The sequence below is a fragment of the Takifugu flavidus genome, chromosome 1, assembly GCF_003711565.1.
Source record: "Takifugu flavidus isolate HTHZ2018 chromosome 1, ASM371156v2, whole genome shotgun sequence".
NCBI lineage: Eukaryota > Metazoa > Chordata > Actinopteri > Tetraodontiformes > Tetraodontidae > Takifugu > Takifugu flavidus.
The window spans coordinates 22,989,323-23,016,980 of NC_079520.1; the positions used below are offsets into that span (position 1 = coordinate 22,989,323).

The 27,658-nt window shown below is 38.9% G+C and overlaps 1 protein-coding gene across 1 annotated transcript; it reads left to right on the forward strand.

Moving 5' to 3' along the window:
* Positions 1-1,005: 1,005 nt before the first annotated feature.
* On the forward strand, positions 1,006-27,019 carry mtr (5-methyltetrahydrofolate-homocysteine methyltransferase). The gene is made up of 33 exons (XM_057041966.1): positions 1,006-1,210; positions 1,399-1,652; positions 1,794-1,883; positions 4,939-5,008; positions 5,088-5,180; positions 5,259-5,365; positions 7,215-7,274; positions 7,416-7,510; positions 7,594-7,694; positions 9,061-9,122; positions 9,474-9,541; positions 9,626-9,705; positions 10,729-10,841; positions 10,946-11,086; positions 14,048-14,233; positions 14,442-14,621; positions 14,815-14,931; positions 15,754-15,894; positions 15,981-16,070; positions 17,190-17,342; positions 18,163-18,264; positions 18,350-18,450; positions 18,788-18,855; positions 19,051-19,171; positions 22,219-22,300; positions 22,533-22,631; positions 22,751-22,826; positions 22,955-23,110; positions 24,250-24,449; positions 24,529-24,729; positions 24,805-24,997; positions 25,606-25,718; positions 26,648-27,019. The coding sequence occupies exons 1-33, from the start codon at positions 1,168-1,170 to the stop codon at positions 26,741-26,743; spliced, it is 3,852 nt and encodes a 1,283-aa protein (XP_056897946.1). The 5' UTR covers positions 1,006-1,167; the 3' UTR covers positions 26,744-27,019.
* Positions 27,020-27,658: the final 639 nt, after the last annotated feature.

Below are 27,658 nucleotides of genomic sequence, written 5' to 3' on the forward strand. Positions count from 1 at the left end.
TGGTCCTGCTCAAGGTTTCTTCCTGTTAAAGGGTTTCCTTGCCACTGTTGCTTGTCTGGGGTTAGGCCCTGGGATTCTGGAAAGCGCCTTGAAACAATTTTGATTGTATAAGACGCTATATAAATAAAGATTGATTTGATTTGATCCAAATTAAGAAATGTAGAAAAAAAACTTATTAATTTACAGAAAAGTGAAAAGATCAGATATTTGGTTGCTTGAAATCACAACAAAACAGCAGTTAGGGGTTCAATGAGTGAGGCCATTAAATGGTGAGGGCGAAACAACTAAAAAAGAATAGACAATGATAATCCTGAGTATTTAAAGAATGTCTCAACTAGAACTGGAACACCTCTAAGTGAAGACAACTATCAGTATCAGTGAGAAGTTGTTGCAAAGGTCCTTAACTGGCCTTCTTTGGGTCTCGGGGTCCCAGTTTGGACTGAGAGGATTGTGGCGTTTGTGTCAAATGAGTCATTGGGGGTCATACAGTTGTGTTGGGCCTCTTTTTCCACATATTAGGGATCATGGATCAATTATACATACATAAACAATCTTGAAGGGGTCTTGTTGCATTATTCCAAAAGAGAAAACGCCGTCATGATGGGTTTTTCAACATGACAATGACCCTAAAGTGAGCAGCATCTTGGTTTCAGACCTACAGCATTAACGTGGTTGAGAGGCCAGCCCATTTCTCAGACCTTAAACCAGAAGAAAACATGTAGAAAAACAATAGAAAACATGTGTGGCTAAATCTGAAATTCTGTTTCTGAGAGAAAACAAGATGAATAGCGGAATGTTGTTACAGCATCCTGGGCTGTTGACAGGTGTCAGAAGTTGGCCGGCTCCATGCAACACAGACATTAAGCAGTTTTCAGAAACAGACGTTAAAAACATTAGTTCGGCGATTCACAGAAAAGCTCAATTTTCAGGAATCATTCGGTTTATCTAATGATCAGTGGAGTTTGTGGTGCGGCGGTGCTTTTATTTTTAAGCATTTTCCGGAAATGCACAAGTTCCTCCGTCTATTTTACTGATCGCCGTTTTCAACCAGACAGCTGAACTATTCTCTATTCTCTCCGATTGTCGCCGTAGTAGCCAGAAAAGCGCAACATTCTTGTACTTACTCGCAGAGTCGTAAAGGTTCTTTCTCGACAACTCATTCACAGAATGATTTCAACAAACACAAGCCTCCCAAACTCTGCAGGAGCAGGTAACATTAACGCTTAGCTTTAAGCTCAACGCGCTCTTCTCTGGGTTCGCTTGCTTCTGTCTAGTTTGTACACAACGTGTGCTACGAACTAAGTAACTAACTATGTAACTAACTAAGTAGCTGACTGATATGTATTTAGGTTTTTAGGTTTTATTATTTTATGTTCTTTTTGTCTATCGATCTATTAGGTAATGGCATCACCCACCGAGACAAATATGCTTCAGCGAATCCCACCGACTGTCCGCTGGAGACAGAACTCCGGGAGATACTTCAGCAGAGGATCGTGATCCTGGATGGTGGGATGGGAACCATGATCCAGCAGCAAAAGCTCGAGGAGTGCGACTTCAGAGGGGATGTATTCAAAGACCACCCTCATCCTCTGATGGGAAACAATGACCTCCTGAGCCTCACACGTCCAGATATTGTATACAAAATACACAAGGTACCTGTGTATACCTGTCCCCTGTGTATACCTGTGTGATGTCATACATTAAGCACACAGCATCACAGTGTGCTGAATGAATCTGTGAATCTGTTGTCCTGAAGGACGATGAGTGGTTTCTCTGTCTCTACCTGTTTGAAGGACTACCTGCTGGCAGGAGCAGACATCATAGAGACCAACACCTTCAGTGGAACCTCTGTCGCCCAGGCAGATTATGGATTGGAGCACATGGTAGGATGGTTTCCAGCAGTTCACATGTAGATCTGGCATTTTTATAAATGTTAAAACAATGCAGCCTTTTTTAGGACCAGAAACCCTTGACCTTTACCTCGACTGTGATACTTTAATGAAACTTAAATGAAAGATCACAAAAGTGATCCTGTTCTTTTATTTTGATAGAGCTTTAGTAGAAGGAAAGGAGATAAGGCGACTAGGTGAATTGTGGACAGAAGGTAAGATGGGAAGGCCGTTCAGCAGGGCAGGGTGACAGATACCAGAAGTGCAATAGATAGAGAGTACCGTACTTTGAAGACCTGATGAATGAGAAAAATAAGACAACACAGAGAGTTGAAGAGATGGCTGAACAGGAAAAGTTTAGTAAGGGTGAAGTTAGGAAGTCTTTGAAGAGATGAGGGTGCTGGTGCTGATTTTTAAGAACAAGGGAGATTTTCAGGGTTGTGGCAACTACAGATAAACAGTTAATGAGGTTGTGGTGGAGAGTAGTAGAAGCTAGCCTAAAAGGTATCAGTGAGCATTTTTTATGGAACAGTATATTTACATATAAGACAGTATATTTTATAGTAGAATCATAAACTCATCTGTCTGTTGGATGTTTTGGAGATAAAGTATTTTGAGGCCAAGGCTGAAATGGTTTGGACATGGACTGGGTGAATATACTGGGCAAAGATGCCGAGTTGGAACTGCCAGGCCAGAGGCATAGAGGAAAACTAAAGTGGAGATTTATGTATGTGGTGAAGCGCAGCTGGTTGCTCAGTTCTTAGGGGACTGGGCTGAGAAGCGGAAGGATCTTGGGTCAAGCCCGGGTGTGGACAAAATTTAAGAGGTGTGCTGGTAACAGACGGGGTTGCCAGAACACATTCAGAGCACTCCCCTTGAGCAAGGAGTTGAAATGCTGTGGTTTTTTGCATTTTAAAATGCTATTTTCACCATTACTGTTGTTGAATACAAGGTGAAGGTGTTTATCCTGCAGTGTTGTATTGATTATTACTTCACTTCAGTCTGTATTTAAATAACAGTACCATGTAGATCATTTGTGATGTCTTCATTCTGCCTGAGATTAGCCTGTTGCAGGACTTTGTTGGTCCTCCTGTTGACATTTACAGTTTCTTGTCACTGTAGGCTTAAATGAAGTGACTTATCCACCCACGACCTAAGGTGAAGCTTGATCTCTGACCACAAAGTTTAACAAAATATACAGTGGCATTCGAAATCTGGGGCACCTCTGGTCAAAACTTTTGTTAATGTGAACAGTTAAGGAAGTGGAAGATAAATCCAATTATCTCCAAAAACCATGAAGTTACAGATGTGATTTCCAGACTATCTGATGTTTTAAGGTCCAAAACCTTCACCGTGTGCCCCTTGAGGTAGTCAGTCAGGGATTATTGTGTTTATTATATTTATTCGATTAAGATTTACAGGGACAGTGCTCATTAATAAACAGTAACACAAATGAACCCTTTTAGCTATAGCGACTTTTCAACTGTAGTCCCTGGACATTCATCATGTCATATCTTGGCTCAAGGACCAAGTAGGAGAAGGACATGAATGTTTAAAAGCAAATTGTAGTTTATTAGAAGATAAACAGGAAAAACTGTAGGAGAAGGTCAGGCATGAATCCAAAAGTAATTAGAGAAAGGAATGCTGAGGTGTGGCTTTTGTGCCTTCCAACAGCAGGCCGTGGTGACTCTAAGAGAAATAGGAATAAAGAAGTTCTTGAAACAATTGAAACACTAACTATAGTAGGCTAAAGGACAGATCCTGGCTAGGTTTTCTAGCATTTCTCTGATATTTTTCCTGGACCTCCAGACCTTTTCCTGACGTTCACTGTTTCCCGCTAATTGCAATTTCTTAATAACACTCCAAACTTAGGGAATTGGACACAGTTGGCATCTGCATTGAGGTTTCGTTTGACCTTGATAAAGACAGCAAAGTATCTTCTGAAGACATTTCTGGAATGATCAGAGAAACATTTTCAGATTTCTTTTCAAAGTCCAGTAGAAGTTGATTCATGCACTTTGCCAGCTTGTTGTAATGGATGGATGTCTAGTTGCTAAGCAACTGCTGAAAAGTAAACCACGGTTACTGATTTTTGGGACAAGTTGAGAGGAGTCGTGGTATTTTGTAAAGTTTTTAGATTCCATAAGCTGGATGATTGGATGATGATATTGGAAAAAAACACTAGAGGCTAATTGGCCTTATCTGAGAGCTGAAATCCCCTGGGGTTCCCATTTTGCAGTTTGTCGCTTTCCCCTTTTCACAAAACAAGTAAAAAAAAATCCTATATTACTTAAGATATCAAAAAGACTTTCACATCTAAGTTCATGCCATTCAGGGGGCATTTTATCTTCACAGCAACACCAAAATATTTATACAAGCTAAGGAAGACATGACAGGTAGGAATTTTTAGTAAAAATGTTACACAATTGTTGTTGAACACAACATCGAGGGCCGCTGTAAAATACTAAAAGTGGCAGTACATTTTATTACTGGCAACACATTTTATTTTATGTCTTATGAAACTCCTGGGTATATCCTGTGGTAGTGGATTCCAAAGTTGGGAGCAGATTGGCTAAGAGATCTAAGTCTTGTGTAGGACAAGGAGTAAAGCAGAGGTGGACCTTTGTGTGTGTGTGTGTGTGGGGGGGGGGGGGGGGGGCTGTATGTTTCGAAGAGTTCTGTGAGGCATGAGGGAGCATGTTTGTGTCAGGTTTTGAAAGTGAAGAGCCTGATTTTAAAATCAATATGGGAGAGTATACTTGCTAATGAAAGTCAATTTCCACCCTCCTTTATGAACAAGGGTAAATTGCAATGTGGCTGTATGAGATGTCGCTTTGGACAAAACCGTCTTCTAAATGGCTAAACATGTAAAAAAAAATGTGGCTTTATGTTATTAAAAGGATTGTTTTTTTAATTAGAGTTCTGTTTTTTTTTATTTCTGAACTAGTCACTTTCTCATGGAGAGCAAAATTACTTTGGTTTACTGAACAATTTGACTTTTGAATTGTTTTTGTGCTTGATGTTTGACTGTAGCAACTTTATCGTGCAGGCTTATCGCTTAAACAGAGCATCTGCTGAGTTGGCAAGGAAGGCAGCTGATGATGTGACCAGCCAAACAGGTTGGTGGTGTGTGTTTTTATTTATTGACACAAGATAATGCTTTTTGTAGCTATGATTTTGCATGAATGTCTCTGTCAGGTGTTAAACGCTATGTGGCTGGAGCACTGGGCCCTACCAATAAGACACTATCTGTGTCTCCCTCTGTGGAAAGACCTCACTTCAGGAACATCAGTAAGTTGTTTTTTTTTGGTTTGTTTGTCCCCCACAGTTCTGTCCTTCATATATTTTTCTTGGATTTGTATTCTCCAGCATTTGATGCCCTTGTAGAAGCCTACACAGAACAGGTCAGAGGTTTAATGGATGGAGGTGTGGACATCCTTCTTGTAGAAACCATCTTTGACACTGCCAATGCTAAGGTAGGTTTCACCCACACATTTTTTTCTGAGACATTTTCATTATTGATGTGGGAAGTAAGAAAAGATATGTTTTATCTTTTATATTGTCCTTGGTTTACCAGGGTCTCTCCCTGGAACCGGTCAGAGCACCCCTCACTGCAAAGCCCCACATACATTGGTCAGGTGGCTCTTAGTTGTGTCATCTTCACTTGTTTTGTCTTGTCTGGGGGAAAAATCAGGAGTCATTTGAGAGAATGGAAGACCAAATATATGACAGAGAATGGCAGAAGGCGGCATACCTGCCAACTCCAGTCTCCCAGTTTTCAACCATTTCTCCCTCACTGTTCCTAATTTGTAACTGTATCACCTGTCATGGTGCCTGGTTACCTGGCAACCCTAATCAACTGCCCTCAAACTACGTACCGTCACGACGTACCGTAGGTCACTGCATGCGTCCCACGTTCCCGACTTGAGGCAGCAATATTTGCAAATTGAGCAAACAGCAACCAAAAGCTAGAAGGCTGCCTGTGCCTGAAATCACACGTGTTCCCTGTTCAATATTCACTCGATGGGGAGTTGGCTTGAGTGCACTACTTAGGGCACCCACCGATAAGCTGCCAAGGCATTTTAAACGGCATCGTACCATTGCATAATAATTATTTTTTCTACTGATTAAAAAATATGAAACCCTCACTGGACATGTGTATGTTGATGTATTATTGTGTTATTAATATTTATCTTGATTACTAATTAATAATTGGCATGTCGAGCTTCTCACCTGTAACAGGGAAGGATGATGGGATACATTGCTTGGTTATGGAGCCAGTCATTCAGTACTTTTGCACAGTGCATTATGGGATATATTTAGTGCACTCTGTAGGGTACAGCAATCCTCACTTAACAATTAGACACCCCTACAAAATGACATACTGACAAAATGACATTTTGAGTGTATTATATATGTTGCAGTCACAATGACTGTTGCAGATTTGTTCTTTAGAACACAATGGGAAAAACAATTTTAGCAAATATGCTAACTGTGGTAAATGCTAACAGTCAGTGAAGGCACAGAGACAACCATCGCTATCATGATCGTACACGGTATTATTGGCTTAAAAGTGGACGTATTCATGCCTTTTCTCTCTCTCTCTCTCTCGCTCTCTCTCTTTGTCTTCCACACGTGCACACACTTGCACACAAACACCTGCATTGTTTAGAGACTTATTAAATTTTGTGTTTGTTATTATGAAACATATTTGGTTCCAAGGGGACTGCAGAGTCCTTGTATTCTGATGAAGTTTTTACTGATGGCTCCTGAAGACATATGCTCACAACACATATTTTATGAAGAACACTGAGCCAGATTTCATTGTAGTTATAGATTTATAGCCCAATAAATGTCCTTTAGTTTACATCCTTGTAATTGATTTGTGGTGTAGGGTTAGATGGGGCAGGGATGTTGCCAGTAGGCCATTCCATCCACTACTCCAGAAAATCTCCCTCTTTTTTCCAGTCTGATGTTGGCAGCTATGGAAGGAGGGGAACAGGACATACAGTCCTTCCCGCAGTCGTGAGAGAATATATATGAATATATATGCACAGGACAGGGAGAAATGGAAGCAAATGGTTTGTTTTGCTATCCCCACAAAAGAAAACAGCCAAAGTTAGACTAACAAGTTCATAAACAGGTTTATATGACTGATTAATGCCATTGTATATATGTTGGCCATAATGATATCAGAAATTGTAATTGAAGGCATTTGTGACTAAGTGTTGCTGCAGTTTAAAAGCAAACAAATAATTAACAATATGGTTTATTTTAGGGTTTTTTGGGTGGTGTAACAAATGATTTCTGCATTTCTCTTTTCAGGCTGCCTTGTTTGCCATTGACCTTCTGTTCGAAAAGAGCTACAAACGGAAGCCAATATTTGTATGTTAATTAACGTAAATGATGAAAATATTTAAATGCACTTTCATCGACATCTTTAGTCTTGGCTAGTTTATAAATGCATGATAGTGCTGTGTAGCTGACAGGTTTCTGTTTAATGGCGTTCTTCTATTCATTGTGTAGATATCAGGGACAGTTGTTGACCGGAGTGGAAGAACCCTGTCTGGTCAGACAGTCGAAGCATTCGTTGTAAGCGTGTCACATGCTAACCCTCTATGGTGAGTGACTGAAAATAGCATTTTTTTAAACAGTTACATATAAACAATAATATTTTACCTGATGGTTCCTCTATATGCTGTAGCATTGGTCTGAACTGTGCTTTGGGGGCGACAGAGATGAGGCCCTTCATCGAGGCTATTGGAAAATGCACAACAGCTTTTGTTATCTGTTACCCCAATGCAGGTAACCTCCATTTCTTTAAAATTATAGTTTGCTGTTTGTGCCAGGATTTGTTTGATTATTGGTTTTGCCTTTGAGTTTGCTCTTGTCTTCATGTTCATTCTTAGTATTGGCATCTGCTCCACTACTCCTCTGGCTGCTAACGTCCAGTCATCAACCCCACAACCTTGTTAAAAGTTTTGGCTAGCAGCTTCCACTCACCTATGTGTTGGCTACCCTTCTGTGTCCTGCGTGCTAACCTTCTCTCTGCTTTTACCTGGAAAACTCCTTACGCTTAGTTTAAAGACTTATTACATTTAAAATGTGCTAGCTGCTGACCGCTGCTTAACAGCAGTGAAAATGTTATTTAAAAAAAACTTGCATATCTGCTATCTACAAGGTCTGGGTCAAATGTACAATATCCCAAAACTTTAGCAGCCTCTTACAACTGATTTTGTGTTACTGTGCAGCTTAAACCACAATAGGTTTTTCATAGTTATGTTTTTGTTTGCTTGATATATGTGTTGTACACATTATTGTGTTGTAGTTTTATAAAGTAAAATCAAGCTGCGTAGTCATCAGACCTCAGTAATAATTCTTACACTCATCTTTAATGTATCTAGTAGCAGGGTGGCTTGCTGTAATTGCCTTTTTGGACTCTGCGATCAGTTGGAAAATTTTGAATTTGTGGCTTCAAGTGATGTTTAAAGACACATTACCATTACCGGAGCATGTGCCATCTTAAGTATAGTCTCTTTTCCCACAATAAGCATCACAGGAGATTAGAGTGAGGAAGACTCCATGTTAAACACAAAAAGTACTTGCCTTTGTCTTCCACACTTCAGTCATGTCCTCCCCTGTTCGGGCATCTGGCGGAGTTTCGATTTTTTAATTGGGTACAGTAACCAGTGACTTGGGCTGGGAGTCTGGGCGTCCACTTCCTTATCACCGACCCACGAGGATCTGTAGACGGGGCTGCTTGTGCGTGAATCTTAAACTGCTCAATCATGTCTTCCACCTATCTAAAAGCTGGGGCTCTGTTCATTTTCCACTTGGAACTGGGCTTTCTATTGCGGAGCGAGACCTGGCTGGTACCAGTGGTAATGGCGCCTTCTCTACACCTCCAAATTCTTCATCTTCCCCCGAGTCTGTGATGTTTGCTGCCCTAGCAGTTAATGGGCAATTGATTTAAAAAAATCTTTTGAACTATTTTGAAGTATTTTGATCTCATCCTTGCCCCTCAGAATTACATTATCACCCCCACCAACAGCCAGGGAATTTGCAGCTGTTTTTATCAATCTTTCTATCAACAGCATATTTACAACTCTGGTCTGGTGCTTAAATTTGGTTGTATGTTTTTGAACCACCTTTTCTGTGTGTTTTGTTGTAGGTCTTCCCAACACATTTGGAGAATATGATGAATCTCCAGAAGTAACTGCGTCAAATTTAAAGGTTGTTTCTTTGGGTTTTTTTGTTTGTTTCATTTGACCAGTGTGTCTGTTGCAGGCTAGAATATATTTTAAGGAGAGACGAACTGCCAGATTTTACCTTTATGGGTTCTTGCATTATGCCTCAGCCCCTCTAACCCCACCTCCCTAAATCTAGACCAAAGTTTCTGATGTGGAAAAACTTTCGCGAGATGACCTCATCATCCAGTTTATTTAAAAAAGGACAGTAATTGTGAATTCAGTAAATGTGAAGGTTTAGGAGGTCATGACAGATGTCTTCAGGCAGTCCACTGTTCATTTGTAGTTTAGAGCTCAAATGTTCATTTTCATGTTATTTTGGTTGATCAATTTGCAGGAATTTTCCATAGATGGGCTCGTAAATGTTGTAGGAGGCTGTTGCGGCACTACTCCTGAACATATCAGGTCTCTGGCTTCACTGAAATTATTTTTATTATTGTTCATGGTTGAAACATCATTTCGGAACTTTGAATGTCATCCATCCTACAGAGCTCTATGTGAAGCCGTCAGGATGTGCCAGCCAAGAGTTCCTCCATCTGATGTCTATCAAGATTATTTGATGCTGTCAGGTAATTAAACTGTGACATGTACATTTAAATCAGCAGTTTTTGTAAAATGAAAGGAGTCATTTATAAGTATCGATAAAAATAAATCCAAAAATCCAAAAAGCCTTGTCATATAAACCTTTAAGAAGTTTCTGCGCAATAAGAAAATGTGTATAAACTCTTGACACAAATTGTGTCAGAGAGGGAAATTAGGAAAGGGAGGACAGAATGAGTATAAATCCATCTGCAACATTATGCGTCAGGGTTACAGTCGTGTTTTTATTACACCAGACTGGAAATGACTGAAAAGGACGGCTAATAATTTAAAACATTTCTGTTTTCCAATTTTCTTCTGTGTGATCTATTTTTGATGCACTTGTACTGTCTGAAAACTTGTACAACTACACAGTATTCTGACCTTGTGAGAGGGAATAAAATCTGGCACAACAGGTGCTCATTTCTGTTCAATTATGCTCCATAGTTCCAGCAAACATAATGGATAAAGGGTGTCAGAAAGAGCCGAAAATGAGGAAAAGAAAGAGTTTGTTTTCTCTCCCATCCTGTTTATTGAGCAATACATTTACCAAAACATTAAATTCAAATCTTAAACGGCATCGGCGAAGTGACATCACTATTAATTTAATAATAAAGACAGGAAAGCTGCATCACCCCTCCCCAGCTTTAAACAATGGAGAACCACACTCCTGCCCTCTGATTGGTGCAAACATGTTCTAGTTTAGGGAGCAGGTAGGTTTACAGTTTATTCAAGTTTCTCGTAGTTTCTATGAGCAGTAGACATCCTACATAGTTGTTAATTGTCCTCATATGAGACAAGCTTCTAAGTAAAAGAGCTGCTATAAGGGAACAATTTTGTTTTTGTATAAAATCACAAATACAACCTTTAATGCAAATTTAAAAAAAAAAAACTGATCACCAGAGAAAATAGAATAAAGAATAAAAAAATTCAAAAGGTTTTGGTAAGTACTGAAAGGAAGGACAAAGTAGCATTTATTATGTCCGCAATAATAATGTCATCCAAATTTTCAGGTTTGGAGCCATTTAAAATCGGTCCTTACACCAACTTTGTTAACATTGGAGAACGTTGTAATGTGGCAGGCTCACGCAAGTTTGCCAAGCTGATCACCTCTGGATTATGTGAGGTAAGCCCGGTTTCACATGTTATTTTTATTCGTCCTCACATGATTGTATGACTCAGACCTGTTTGATTCCTTTCAAAAGTCTTTTTTTATTTCATGTTTTCTAGGAGGCTCTTAGCATTGCTAAAGCCCAGGTTGAAATGGGGGCCCAGATCTTGGACATAAACATGGATGAGGGGATGCTGGATGGGGTAACAGCTATGGCCCAGTTTTGTAACTTGATTGCTTCAGATCCAGATATTGCACGGGTAAGAATTAGATTTTACTTTGATCATAACCAGGTAGCAGTGTGGTCACTTTAACTAATAGAGGGTCATAGATTCAACCTCAGACCTCTGCATACTATATGTCAAAGCGTCCTTGAGCAAGATACTGAACCCCCAAATATCCTACATCTGTAGTTGGTGTGTGCTTGGAGGGTGCTGCATAAAAAAAGACCATTTACATAATAGTATGGGACATCCAGTTTCAGACATCAAATGCATTGTCATGGCAGTGTCGTGTTATGTGAGACGTGTTAGAGAATTATGTTATTATTCTAACTTGCATAAGACTTTACCGCATCTGTACATCAAAAACAAAATCATGCAATGCGTTGATTTATTCCTATTTTGACTCATTACATGCTAAATTTGACTCTCTTAACTTATGTTTTGGCTGAATTCATCTTCCGATTCCAGGTGGCTGCATTTGTGGTCAACAGGCCGGCTCTGTGAGCAGTTTTACAGTGTCTTTAAATGCATGTGCTTTTGTGTTTTTAGCCTTTTAAAAACATTTTTCGCCAACTAACACACTTACATGCTGATGACAATTTGATGCACCCACGTGTAGCCAGTGTTAAAGCTGCAACTCAGGACCAACGCAGGTGCTCCTTTTTTGTTTTTTTTTGTATTCCATTTTTGGATTATTCTCAACACCTTAGATATTCAAAGCCCAGTTTGAGCACTAGTAGTAACACCTTCTTCACAGGTCTCAGCTCCCCTGCTTTTTTGTGAAAGCCTTTAAAGGTAACCAACCCGCTGATTGACACTATCATCACCCTTCCCCCTGAATGACCAGCTCAGCCTGTGGTGACTGCAGTTTTCGGTCACAGATAGTATTATTCAACTACAGCTTCTCTGACCCGCGTCACACCTAGACTGGCTCTCCTCATGGCTGTGTCCACTTGCCACTGTTCTTTATCCTTTATATTGATGACTACAGATCCACACAATCTATCTCGTATCTGGTTAAATATGCACATTCCTCCTGTCTGCTGCAATGTGTCAACCCTCCAAGATGACTGCTGCCACATCTCCTGCCTGGATCTAAATGTCACTAAAACCAAAGAGATGCTCGTGACATTTTCCAACTAGCAGCTCCTGTGGACACGGACAATCCATGGACAGCCTGTTTAACTTGTGGATGAATACAAATACCTCGCTACCATCTTTGACAGCGTGCTGAATTTCCCCTTCAAAATGGAGGAGACCTGAATAGAAAATATCAACAAAGACAGTAGAGGTCTTTTATTATACCTTAATTAAGAGCATCATCACCTTCTCTATATCCTGCTGGTTCTACTCAACCAGTCTTCACAACAGAACTTGCCTGCACTGCTCTGAGCTCAGTGTTAACACCCCTCCACACTATTCTTGGTGCTGGAGTAGTACACATTAGATTGCCACTGCCTTGCCTGTAAAGGAGATGGGCTGCCTTTTTTCCCAGGGCTATCCAGATCCCCATTCCCCCCGTTCACCACCAATACCCTGTCAACCTCTCACAAAGCTGCACACTTTCATTTTGATCCCATTTTTGTGCATAATTTCCTACTCCAAACTGTATAAACTTTCATGCTTATTGAATTTAGGCAAATCAGATGATGTGTATTTGTCTAATCAGGGAGAGTGAAAAACGGGAAGCCCATATCAGGGCATGTATAATTGTTAGGCAGATTATTTCTCTCTTGAAAAATTGGCCCAAAGGAGATTTCACTACTTTGAAAAAAAAAAGTGTGTGTGATTGGGGGACTGTGTAGGTGCGGGACTGCCAAAGATATGAGAATAATTAAATGTGAAGCTAGCAGGGACCTCTCGCCCTCCGGTGCTGGCAGAACTACTCCACTGCATGGTTAGCCAGTGAAGGCCTTATGAAAGAATACTGACATGGCCCCCTTCATCCCCTCGCCTTAAAAACATGTGTGGCCCTTCTTAAACAGGAGGATTACACTGACGGAAAACCATAAACATCGCTGAACAATCTGACTCGGAGGCTGTGGGTGTCGTTTCACAAATAGTTGATCAAAAACAGATCTGAACTACACAGATTTACGGTAGTTCCATCGTAATTTTGCACCCTAATAGTTATGGACACATAGGTATTCTCCGAAGGAAGCCCACACTGCTCCTCTACTTTATTCAGGATTCAGGTTTGAGGTTCATTATTTATAATAGTTTAAAGAGCCTGGGAAAGTAACATGTTGTGGAGTTAAATGAGTGGTTGTGCACAGTGTATTGCCTGTACCTACCATTGCACCACATGGTCAATTTGCTATTTGCACCATGTTTAACTACCTCATCATTAATATATATATGATTTTAATTACCATTCTTACAATCAATAAGTGCACATGTGTACATAAATGTCTCTATACTTACTATTTCTCTTCAACCTGTTGTTTATTTGTCTTACTTCTCAATTGTTTATTCTACTGTTTTCTACTGACAAGTGCTTATAAGAGTTTGATTGTCCTTCTGGGACAAATGAGTTCTTTAAAAGACATTTAAATTTTTCTTAGCCGCAGGTGATACTGGGTTCTGGGTTCTGGACCAGAAAACATGATTTAGATAGAAGCAAAATTAACTAAATTTCTGTTATTGGCAAAAATATGATGCACAAATTTATTCTTTTGGAAATCAATGCAAAATCTATTTCTTTTTCCTTTTTAATTTCAGTAATAAACACAATGTGAGTAAACAAAATCTGAAGAAAGATTCTGATTTATATGAGAAATCCAGAAAATATGAAAATGTATTACAATTTGTTGCAGTTAAAAATGAGAATGATAAATCTAATAAATCTTAATCTAATGGACATACATTTGACCTGCAGTCAAAATAGTATTTTTTTGCTTATATGTGTATCATTCACCATCTTTGTAAAGTTGCTTTGCAAATCGTGAGGTCTTTAAAGCTACCCAGCTCGGTAAATTCTCGTCTATTCTCTCCCAGGTTCCTCTGTGTATCGACTCATCTAACTTCTCTGTAATCGAGGCCGGTTTGAAGTGCTGTCAAGGGAAATGTATTGTTAACAGTATCAGTCTGAAGGAAGGAGAAACTGACTTCCTGAACAAAGCAGCCTGTGTGAAGCGCTACGGAGCAGCAGTGGTGGTCATGGCCTTTGATGAGCAAGGACAGGTTCTGAGTCACTTTCTACTGATATGCTGTTTTTCAAGATTAGGAAAAAAGCCAAATCAAAGATACACTTTATTGTGTCATTTGACCATCATATTTTCCTGGTGATAATTTCCTGTAAACATTTTTGAATGGTAAATATATGATTGCATTATTGTACTGAATACACTCATACTCACCCAAACACTCTCGTTTGTGTGCTATCATCAAGGCTACAGATACTGACCGTAAAGTGGAGATCTGCACACGAGCCTATCAACTGCTGCTTACCAAAGTGGGATTTAAACCCAACGACATCATCTTTGATCCAAATATCCTCACTATTGGCACAGGCATTGATGAGCATAGTGAATATGCCATCAACTTCATCAAAGCTACTGAACTCATCAAGGTAATGAGCAGTGAAAAATCCCAATTACGATTGGACTTTATGACATTTATATTGGGGCAGATAAATTGGGATCATAACCAAGCAAATTAACCAGCACATCTGTCCTTTATGAATGATTAAGTGACACATTCTGAATTTTGGTAATTTGGTCTTTTTTTTTCCCCCTTGTATGATATTATTGACATGATCACAGGGGACATTGCCAGGGACCCGGGTGAGTGGTGGTCTCTCCAACCTGTCCTTCTCCTTCAGAGGGATGGAGGTAATCAGAGAAGCCATGCATGGAGTTTTTCTCTACCACGCTATTAAGGTAAGTACCTCAGGCAATTTAAGTAAAGATGGATTAGAAAATAAAGAGAAAATTTTAATAATGAAAAGCCAAGCACAGGCACTTATTAATCATTAAAATATATGTAAAGAGTCATGTAGAGAGGAGTCATGTTAAGAAAATGTGTTTGGAGGTGTGGACTACTACTACTTTGATTAATAAAATCCACCCACAATCTATTTCTTTCACACAAAAGTGTACATTTATGTAAACCTTGCCTTGCCAAAAAAAAGTTTTCACAGGGTCAACGATCAAGAATTGCTGATTTGCATACAGTAAAGCTGAAGAGTTACAAAGTAATTCTGAAAACTATAAATTCATCAACATTTAGACAAATGATGTAGGAATGGAGTTGAACAATTCAGAAATCACATGCAGGAGGAGACCTGACATAAAAAGGGCAGATTTAACATCATGAAAACATCCCCTACCATGAATTATGGTGAAGGAAATCCTAGAATAACTTGAAGAGAGCCATACACAGGAGATGCCCAAAGAATATCACTGAGCTAAAGAGGCTCTGCTAGGAAGAACAAAATTCTTAATGTTCAGTTCTAATCTAGCGCTACAGGAAACCGCTTGCTGAGGTTATTGCTACTATTCTCTTTGTCAATACCCCTGACTTAGATGATCAGATTACATTTCATGATAAATGAATCCAGAAAATAATTTTCTTGGTAAATATTTGTACAAGGTCACAAACCTTTGCTTGCCGCTGTATCTGTATCAACATATCACCTGTATATTGCATATAATACTGCAGTACTGAAAGGTGTTCCCATTGTTTTTTTCTTTTCTCCACAGGTTGGAATGGATATGGGGATAGTGAATGCTGGAAACCTGCCAGTATATGATGACATCGATAAAGAGCTGATGCTGCTGTGTGAAAATCTAATTTGGAGCAGAGACTCCGACGCAACAGAAAATCTACTAGCCTATGCTCAGGTATTCACAACTTATATAACATGCTATCATGTTGATTTACAGTATGTTGTTTGACGATGTGTTGACTTCACAACTGTTGCTCACAGAACATTGTAAAGCGTGGAAAGAAGATTGATCACACAGAGGAATGGAGAGAAGGAAGTGTGGAGGAACGGCTTGAGTATGCTCTTGTAAAGGTAACAGGACATTTACTGTCTGCTTTTTTTGCCACAGTTTCTTTGCTATCCACTGAAATAACTCAACAGCTATGAAGGTCTAAACTGCTGGCAAGACAAGTTAGTACACCTCACTGTGAGTTTTTCAAATTGTGCCCTATTAATAAATTGATCAGATTAATTTATACGAAGAAGCAATGTAGGGCAGTTGAGAGATGATGGCTAATAGAAACAGCTCTTTTGTAGTTGCACTGGATTACTGATTGTTCAGCAATTGAACAGCCCAAAGGAAAAAGCTGTTTGCATGTCTACCTGAGGGAGTCAAACAGGTTGTATGCAAAGGGGGGGATGAGTCTATGATGATGCTTCTGGATCTTTTGAAGCAGCAGATAAAAGATCAGTGATTCCAAGACCATATCAAACAAAAGTATCTGTCAAATGTATTTTTTGACCTGCCATTGAGAGCTTTATGAATCAGGATCGCTACTATATACATCAGGGCCATTCTACTTGGTTGTAATTTGGACAAGTGAGTATGAGCCAAGTAGTGCCTCAAAACATAAGCAATCATTTAAATCGCTGCAGACAAGATGAAGCGCTACACCACAAAATCACTAAATATTCAGTATAATTACAATTCAGTAATTTAATTTGTACAAGATACAAGGCAAGGGTATGAAGATAGCATCTACCGGTAACCATAAGTGCTTAGCAGTTCTACAACATATTATGAATAACTAGGAAAGGCTGTGTGTGTGTGTGTGTGGGCGTGTGTGTGTGTGGGCGTGTGTGTGTGTGTGTGTGTGTGTGTGTGTGTGTGTGTGTGTGTGTGTGTGTGTGTGTGTGTGTGTATATGAGCAAGTTATTGTACTGAGGATTGAGGGGACAGAAACATGATCCAATGTTCAGATGTTTTTTACATGACTCACGTATATGTGGTATCTTCAGAAATACGTAACTGCATTCTTAATTTATTTTTGTGTGAAAAATATTTAGCATATTTTTGTGTGGACGCCTTAACTTTTACTTAAAATGTATGAACAATAGAAACAATATAAAAATGTTATTTTTCCCGTGTCAGAACAATAATAATAATAATAATAATTTCTCTTCTGTATTTTTCTGTGTTTTGATTGTTAGGGAGTAGATAAATATGTGATAGATGATGTTAAAGAATGCCAGGCTCAGGTTGACCACTACACACGACCCATTCACATCATTGAGGGCCCATTAATGAATGGTATGAAGATAGTGGGGGACCTGTTTGGAGCTGGCAAGATGTTCCTGCCACAGGTAGTTTGGGTACTTTTTGGGATATTACTTGGTACTGTTTATGTATTACTACTATTACAGAGATGGTTTAATTTAATCATAATCTAATTTCATAATCTGTTATATATGTATGTGATATTGTCACATTACCGTATTCAAATTAGGTATTCACTGATTTGAAAAGTCTGGCCATTATGGGAACGAGCAAAGCTGTTAAATCCGATAGCAGATATTTACTGATCTCAGTATAAAAGGTACCAAATGAAGTTTAAATAACTGTCAAAACAAGTACTTAAGTGGAAGAGCTTACATCTTTTTTTTTTCTAATAAAACTCTAAACATTATAATCTTTATGGTCCAACAAAAATAGTTTGTAACTGCACAACAGCCTGAAACAAGCTTTACTATATAGTCTGTCTGTCAACAGGGCTACTGATAGCAGTATAGATTATTTGTTTTAAGGAAGGGGCTTTGCACGACTTTGCAAATTCCAAATTGATATTTGACTATTTGACATTGTGTCAATTAACTGTGCAAGAGCTGATAAACAGTTCAGATTTCAGAATGACAGAACGCAGCCTATAATGGAAAGGCTGTGGGGCTCTAGCACAGCTTAACTACAAACTAAACAAGAATTTAACAGAAAGCTGTTTTCATGCAGATAACTGCTTTCACTGAGATCCAAGGTGAAAACTGTTATCTACCGGGTAGAATAGAAAACCTTGCTGGATTTTGGCTCTTAAACATCCAAGAAACAGTATTTCTTTTGCTGCTAGTCTTTCTAAATAAATGTCAATTACGGTAACGTACTGCATTTTCAGATGTCCTTTTTTGTTTGCAGGTCATCAAGTCAGCTCGTGTTATGAAGAAGGCAGTGGGATATTTGATCCCTTTTATGGAAAAGGAGAGACAGGAAATGATGTCAGAATCATCTCAGGACCTGGTAATTCTCTCTTAATTAAAAATGGAATTTGATTTTTTTGTCCAGTACAACGCTGCTGATTCCTTGAGTTTCCCCTTTTTGTCAGGATCCATATATGGGTACCATCATTCTGGCTACAGTGAAGGGGGATGTTCATGATATTGGAAAGAACATTGTCGGTGTGGTGCTAAGTTGTAACAACTTCAGGTGAGACTGAAGACAGTGCTATAATGTCATGAATTTGCTATTGTCTTGCTTTTCTCATGTGTGTATTTGCTTGGGGTTTCATCCTATGTACAGGCCAGGTTTGGGTCATAAGCATGTTAAAACCATTGCTATATATTTAAAGTTATAGTGGATTTAAGATTGACTTTTAACTCAACTTTATTTATATAGCATCTGTTATTATCCAGGTTGACTCTTTACAGAGCTTGACCCTCAAACAAGCAATAGTAGCAAGTAAAATCTTTAACAGGAAGAGCCCTTGAGCAGGACCAGGCATATATGGCATGTTGCGTTAAATTTTAAGATCCTTATCTTTCAGAGTGATTGACCTCGGTGTGATGGTTCCTTGTGATAAGATCCTCAAAGAGGCCATCGTACACAATGCAGGTGCGCTCTTCATTTTAGATAGTAGGCGATCTTTGCCAAATCCTGGATTGGTAAGATCTCCTTGCTTGTAGACTGTTTTATTTTTGTTTGTGTGCACAAGCCGTTAATTCTTAAATCTAGTTGCTGTTTAATCTCTTGGTCAGATGATTGTAAAAAAAAAAAAAGGGAGGCATCCACTTGTTTCTTTTCTTGTAGATATCATTGGTCTCTCTGGCCTAATCACCCCGTCTCTAGAAGAAATGATTTATGTTGCCAAAGAGATGGAGAGACTGAGGATGACAATACCACTGCTAATCGGAGGAGCCACCACATCAAAGTAACAAATATATCATTGAAAACTCTAGTGGATATAAAAACCCTGCAGACTTCTGTTAAAAATACATTTATTTTTCCATCATGTCAAAACTTTTTCCACCTTTTAATGTGACCAGTAACATGAACAATTCAATTGGAAAACAAACTCTTTTTAGGAGGGAAATAAATGACAGAGACAAGCTGCACACCTCCCAAAGATGGGGACTGCACACCCCACAAAAATCAGGAGATTGGTTCATCAAACTGCATACTTTCTGGTTGTCACTGCTTTGACTTTACTTCATATTATATCATAACTTTTATCATTTTGGCCAAATTGATCTAAATTTATTTGCCATCCATTTAACATAAATATGGATGCCTGGTCATATAGCCTCTAAGCCCTTTTAAGCTAAGTGACAAATTAAATTTTTTGCACTGTTGTGCTGCGACTGGCTGTAAATGTAAAAAATGAATGTTGCTCCTCTTTGCACATTTGGATCTAAATTTTGGAAGTTGTATAGTGAATCAGGCCTCTCCTGTTTTGGTGGGAGGTTCTATAGTGAATGAGATGACAGTCCACTGAGGCATAAATGAAGAACCTCATCTGCCCAGGAAACATATTCACGTTGCAGATAGGCAATGCAGAATCGTAATGAGCTCTTTATGCATCACTGTTGACCAGATTAGTAGGTAACTAAAGGGACTCCACTAAGAAAAGTTCGGAGGCTTGAATGTGTGAGCCCCAGGGTCCTCAAAGCATGGACCTCACGCATCATGTAAGACCCTAGAAAGAGATCCTGGATCAGTTGCGACCATGTTAGACCACTCTTGGGCCCCCTCCAGTTTGCCTACCAGCCCAAATGAGGTGTTGGATTTTGGTCAATTTAAAGGTCAAAACACTCGAAAGGAAGCAGGGCAGTGTCGTCTATGCTGCTCAGTGCAGTTAAGAATACACAGGCTTTTACATTGTGAAATCCAACAGCCTCTCTGCGATCGCACGGCTTAACACAGACCTGCATCTTAAGGACAGTTGTCATTTATTCAAGGACAGCAACATAAACATTTTGGCCAATAAGACTTGGTAAAATAAACAATAATTGCATTCTAATTGAGAATTGTTAATTAACATGAAGTTACTCAAACCAAGAACACTGGGTTTAGTTTATTTTCTGTAAACGGGAGGTAAGACCATCAGTTTGCTAATTTTTTTCTGAGATGTTGCCTAAAATGATTTAAAAGGGTGAAAGAGAGAATTAGAAACAGTTCCAAATATTGGTCAGTTTTGGCTCAAAACCCACAGGTGTCTATTTAAATGCTGATGAAGAAGGCTTTCATCTTTCTTGAATAATGACCCAACACATAGATTTGAATTAACAAAACCATGACCACCCAAAGCTTAGATGTAAAATGGGCCTGGCCAGAGCCAGACTATGTGACTGAAAAGGCATTTGTGGTCATCATCTATAGAGTTGTACATGATGAATGAAAGATCTGACAGATTTTACGTATTTTTCCAAAGAGGAATGGACAAATAATGCCAAATCAAGATTCACTATAATAGAATAAGTGCTGTCCAACAATTAAAATGTAATCAGATTCATAGTCGATCTGCTGTGACTTCATTTAGCTCAAACACAGGACAGTGCTTAGATTAAACGAGAACTCTTTTATGTTGATTGATTGTCCAGTCTTGTTTTCATGCTTAAACTTTCCACCAAGAGGGCCATTAGGTTAAGAGCTGTTCATTTTGATTAGTTGGTTCTGCCACACAATAGAATTGGAGCACCAATCCTCCATAATTAGTGGAAATATAAGATTTTGAGTCATTTTTGCACACACACACACACACACACACACACACACACACGAACACACACACACATTATTTGCATTTAAAAGTGTAATTCTGGACTATTGCATTAATTTTGACTGAAATAAAACCAACAATCTGTTAGTTTAAAGATGTGCAATATTCATGAAACAATTTTACTAGGTTTTTGACTTTTTATTTCCCTCCTAAAAGATGTCAGTTTGTTTTTAAGTTGAATTGTTATAGGTAAATTTAATAAGTTATAGGTAGGTGAACCATAATTTTCTAATTTTTACACATCACAGAAAACTGGCATTTTAACAGTGGTTCATATATTTTTTTTACATTACACTGTGTATTACATGCCTGTTTAAGAAAATCCAGTAATATAAACCTGCTAGTCATGTCTTCAAAAGCTGCACATTATCATGCACCCAGTAGTCTGTGATTGAAAAGAGTCAATTTCCAAATTGGACTGTATAGGTCCGGCGCACTAAAGACAATCCTTTACTACAGTTCTTTAGCTCCTGGATTATCTTCCTTAAGTATACACAAAGCCCACTAAAGTGCATTTTTTGAAGCCAACATTTTAAACCCACTCTAGTGACTTAACAGTATAAATATTGCACTTAGTACCATTGTAGTCATCTCTTGACTATTTAAAGTACTTTTCAAATCTGCTGTTACACACAGTAGAATATGATTTACTACTTGCTCATCTAGAAAGATGGCCACTCATGCACATTCATGCATGAGAGGTGCAGCTTATGGAACAATTTGACATTTAGAGTCTTGGTGGAGGACAGGTTGACATGTCTAAACCTGAGAATGAAATAATGACACTACCACCTGAGTCATAGGAAGTAGCCCTACTGTTTGCTGCTTATTAAAATCACTGTTTAGGTTTAGTACAGCATACAAGCAGGTGAGGTGTGTGTGGGCTTTCCAGCACATTTTAGGGAACTAGGGAACTAGAGAACAAGTAAACCCATATTTATTGTACTTCGCCCAACAGAACATATTAACTATCTATTGACTTATTTTCAATTATTTTCTGCATTGAATGATACTGTATTATTTATGTTGTTTACATATTTACTTTTAGACTATATTATATCTGCAATGTTATCACTCCCAATTCATTCTTATATTCTTGTTTCTTCTCAGATTGTATAACTGTTGTCCTGATATAAAGAACCGGAGAGAAATCATTTTAGTAGGAAAGACCTAAAGGAGCATTTACATTGTTTTTGTAGGACTCATACAGCAGTGAAAATTGCTCCAAGATACGCGGCCCCTGTTATCCATGTCTTGGATGCCTCTAGAAGTGTGGTTGTGGTAAGTTTTCAGGACTTTCTTTATTTTCATGAGAGGATTGAGATGCAGGAAGTCTTGATGGCTTTAGTTCAAGTATGTAGTAGCAGCTTTATTGTCCAAAACAGGTGTTATTGCCTAATTTCTGGATTAAGTGCTTAACACTTTAATTGCATTTCTAATATATAAACTGTTTTCTGAAAACATATCACCACATGAGGAAAAAAATGGTGATGTTATTTCTTTGCGCATCAAGTGCTCTCAACTCCTTGACGAGATGGGAAAAGAGGATTACTTTGAGGAGCTAAAACAAGATTATGAAGAAGTCAGACAAGAACACTATGACTCCCTGAAGGTAAAACATGTCCCCAATTTAGACAGAAAACTGAAATGGGTAAAATCCTGTCAATTTTTGTGCAACACAACACAGTATTTAATTGATAATTGAAATTATTCCCTTTGTTTTGGCCACAGGCTCGTCATTATCTGCCTCTTAGCAAAGCCAGAGAGAAGGCGTTACATATCGATTGGCTGTCTGTGGCGAGGCCGAGTAAATAATCACGTTTCTTTTTTAATCAGAGATCCTCTGTTATAGTATTATGGATGTCACTGAGTTTGTAAGTATGCATATTGATATTTGTGATTATTTTCTATCTCGGCTCTGTGTCTATGCTTCAGTTCCTCCTCAGTTTTTGGGCACTCGTGCGTTTGAATGTTATGACCTAAACAGGCTGTTGGACTTCATTGACTGGAAGCCTTTCTTTGATGTGTGGCAGCTGAGGGGCAAATACCCTAACAGAAGCTATCCCAGGATCTTCAATGACAAGACTATAGGTATTATATTTCAATGTAGCCTTTGATAATATAGACTTTTGAGGTATGGGAGGGTTCTTTGTTATAATTGTAGGTTGAGGTAAAATTGCAAGTTGTCAGTAGTACAGTGGTGAGGCACATAGAGATGGTAAAGCATCACTATGTACATCAACACATCATAATACATCTAAAACATTGTTTTAAGAAAATGAGCGAAATAATATGCACAAATGCACAATGTTGCCTATATGAAACAATTTACCGCTCATATATTCACACTTATAATGGCTAAACTAACACATACAGTATATGTATCAAATCAGGTGCCCATGATTAGAACATTGTTAGGCAGCATTTTGAAGGAGCTTTAAATCTCTGGCACTTATTCTGGTATTCCTGACAGTTAAAGTGAGCGTGAACACCATGGTGAGATCAAAAGAGCTGCCTGAGGCCATGAGAAAGAGGATTGTAGGACCTTGAGCTTGGTTTGAGTAGGGATTTTAAAAGATCTCAAAGGAATTTGAAATCAGTCTCACTATTAAGAAGAGGACATTCAAAACAAATGCCAACATGCAGACTGGATGACGATAAAAAACAGTTTCCCTATGATTCAGTATAATCTCTCCACGGCACCTACAGCAGGCTTTTGCTACTGTTGATATTAAAGTGACTTCCTTTACAATCAGAGACTGCACAAGTTTAACTGACACTGAAGGCGTGCAAGAAGTTTCCCAGAGACAAAGACCTGTCGATATCTGAAATCACGCTCCTGTTCCCTATTCCCTAGTCACTAGATAAGGAGTTGGCTTGAGCGCGCTACTTAGTGTTCTTGCTGATCAGCTAAAAGTCCACTGTTGGTGACTAACCCAGGATGCTTTAAACGACTTTATAGTGTAGCATAATAAATATGTAGCAGATGGATGTCGACGGCAGTTGAACAATTCAATTATTAAATATAAAAAACACACTGGCTGTTTGTTGAGGCACTGCAACACAATTCTATTAATTTCATAATAAACCAAACAAACACAAGACTGTCCCTGAGTGTGTGTGTTGATGGATCAATAGATGTGTTGATGATCAAGATTTACATGTAGCACTAAAGTTTTTTGTTTTCTTTTAATGACAGATATGTCTCTGAGTATTTAAATTCTATGCAGGTATGGAGGCAAAACAGGTCTTTGAAGATGCGCAGCGGCTACTCAAAATTATCATCAGCAGTGGCAGTTTAAAGGCCCATGGGCTGGTGGGCTTCTGGCATGCACAGAGCAGTGGCGACGACATCGATGTGTACAAAGAGGATGTTTCTGTGTTCAGAGACACCAAGCCCATTGCCACATTCCATTGCTTACGACAGCAGGTGACGTCAAGCGGCACTCTCTGAATTTTTTTTTTTCGGTTTTTAGGAGATGGAAACACATCTGTGATTTTCCCTACAGTTGGAGAAGGACAGCTCTGTTTCAGAACCATACCTATGTCTGTCTGACTTCATTGCGCCTGTGGACAGTGGAGTGCCAGATTACATTGGCCTGTTTGCTGTGGGCATATTTGGAGCTGAGGAGCTGAGTCAGCAGTTTCAAACTCAGGGAGATGACTATCGTAACATCATGGTAAAAGCCCTAGCAGACCGACTTGCTGAGGTAGGACATAATCTGTGCCTCACATCACATTGTCCATTGGTGACACTAGCCACTTAAACTATTTTTCCCTTGCAGGCATTTGCTGAGGAGCTTCATGCTCGTGTGCGGAAGGAGTTCTGGGGCTACAACACTACTGAAACCCTTCAGGCCTCAGACCTCCACCACGTTCGATACCAAGGGATCAGACCTGCACCTGGATATCCAAGCCAGCCTGACCATACAGAAAAGACCACCATGTGGAGCCTTGCTGAGATACAGGAGAAGACTGGTTAGCCCACCTACTGTAGATGCTTCCCCCCCCAAAATTCTAGGATAGCATTTAAACCGCTCTGCCCTGTTACATGCAGTATTTTGTTGTATACAGCACATCATCTTCTACTACTTTCAAATGTTCCCCTCAGGGCCAAATTAAAACTACTTTTGCATAGCATATTATTATAGTACTGCTTTGAAAAGGCAAAAGCGTGGGTTGAGAAGCCCTTATTCTAGTGTTGTGTTCTTTATGTTGAATGTCGCAGCGTCACACCAAGACAAATTCCTAGTTTGTGTAATACTGTGTATTACATGAACAATGGCAATAAACCTGATTCAATTCAATTCAATTCAATTCATTTAGGAGCTCTTCAGCTGGATCACAGAATACACTGCTGATGGACTGATCCTACATGATTTGATCAATTTTTATATTTGAGTTTTAACAGTTATACATTGTTGCAGCCATTGTTCTGGGACCATTCAAGCATAACAGATTTATGCCAAAACCCTCCAAAACAAATATTGTTATATTGCTCATGTAAACCCTAAAACCTAACATTTTAATGTTCTTGGTTATTTCACTACTCATAACCATGTGTCTGGATGTGTTTTTCTGTGTAGGCATTGGTTTGACAGAGTCTTTTGCCATGACACCTGCTGCTTCAGTGTCTGGGCTTTACTTTTCCAATCCTCAATCTACATATTTTGCTGTGGGAAAGATCACAAAGGAACAGGTACTACTCAGCATACACACCTCAGCTCATTTGAGTTTGCAATGTAATTTGAACATTAATTGTTATTATGTATTCTTTGTGTCTGATTCTTAGCTAGTTTGGCATTTTACCAGAGCTCTCACCAGTACTGGTAGCATGAGTAGCATCTGCAACCCATAAAAGTTGCTATGGTAGTGTAGCTCCCCCAGGATGGTATAAACATACTTTCTGTGGTCAGAGGATTTGCTGTGCCAGCCAATATAGTGGCAAGCGCACATATATATACCAGGGGATGGTCTGGACTATACCAGGTTCACACTGAGCATATGTAGCAGACATGAGAGAGTCTGGAGACATCATTATAATACGGTAATTTTCTGCTGCCTGAAACATCCACCAATATGCCCAGTTTGTTGATGAGCTGGTGAAACTCTTTGGGGGGTCCTGTTTGAATTCAGACAGATGACTTCCTTCTGGTTCGGGACATGGTCCGGGTTGGAGTGTGTCAGCATTTCCCAGATGATGAAGGCACGGTCTGATGATTCCCTAGTCTTTGATCAAATTTGATCGTCTGGGCTGTCAATTGGACCGACTGTCCATGACGAGACTGATGCCCTAGTCCAGGTCTGGGAGGAGATCTGCCATAACACTATCTGTTGTCTCATCAGCAGACCTTGCCACTGAAAAAAGTACAGGATGCTTCCACCACCACCACCACCATAGGGAACTTATTGTACTAATTAAAGTTTGAACTATAAAGCTATAATTACAGGTGTAATCTAGTTCAATCTTTAATCACACTAGAGAGTTTTACTACAGAGTTATTCTTAGAGTCATTTAGCTTCAGTATGTGTGCATGTGCGCTTTCTTTTAAATCCTTCTGTGTTTAATGATTTTTCCATCTCAGAATATAACAATACATATGTTTTTGTATTTTCTCTTCTCTTCAGGTGGATGACTACTCCAAGAGGAAGAATATGAAGGTGGAGGAGGCAGAGCGGTGGCTGGCTCCCATTTTGGGTTATGATACTGAGGAGAGAGTATAGATGTTCTGGTCTGTTGCAGTTTACAGCACAGATTCAAAAACTTTTCTTAGATTTATAGCAAAAAAGAAAAACTGGATTTCATGTAAATTTTATATTCTGCAACTTTATATATTTTAGGCTTTTTTTTAAAAATCAGCCCTGTTTTCTAAGACAACAATTTTGTCACTTAAAATTGTTTATTAAAGACAGACGTGAGTTTTATATCAGATCTTATACATTGGAGAAATTTTTTGAAAATAAAGATGCTATATCACAAAAATAATGAATTAACCCAAACCACAAGTACTTCTTTTTGTCAATATTTTTAAAGGATCTTAGAACCAGTCAGGTATTCAAAATAATTACTAGATAAAGTAACTTTTCTTCATTTTTAAAGTTAGACTTAGTGAAGTGAAGAAAAGCCTTGAAAATGTTGCATAATTTAATATTTTAAAACCAAAAACAATGTTCTGCTGTTCCTAGTTTGTCAATACCATTATGACCAGTTTGGCGGTGGTCAGTCCTGGATGATGAACGTGAATCCAGCTGAGCAACTTTAGTATCATTACATCCACTTCTGCAGCATCACACACTAAAGGAGAGGGGAGGAACATCGAATGTGTCATTAGGAGCACATTCAGATCTCATAGGCTGTGCGCACAGACACATGTAGGCCTTAATGAGCCAAATTACGAGTCGTCGCAAGGAAGTTGTATCAGCCTGTGATCTACTTTTTCCATTTGGATTCTGACTATAGCTCTGAATACTGACCCCAATCAGTCTCTTTCTACAATTCATTCTTACATTATTTTGTTCTGAACAAAGGTCTATGCAGTCTGATATTTGCATCATTCATCTTTTTTTCTTAATCCTGTGTGTGTATATTTTAAGATTCTGACAGATAGAAGGATAAAACAACATCCCATGGGGTTTATT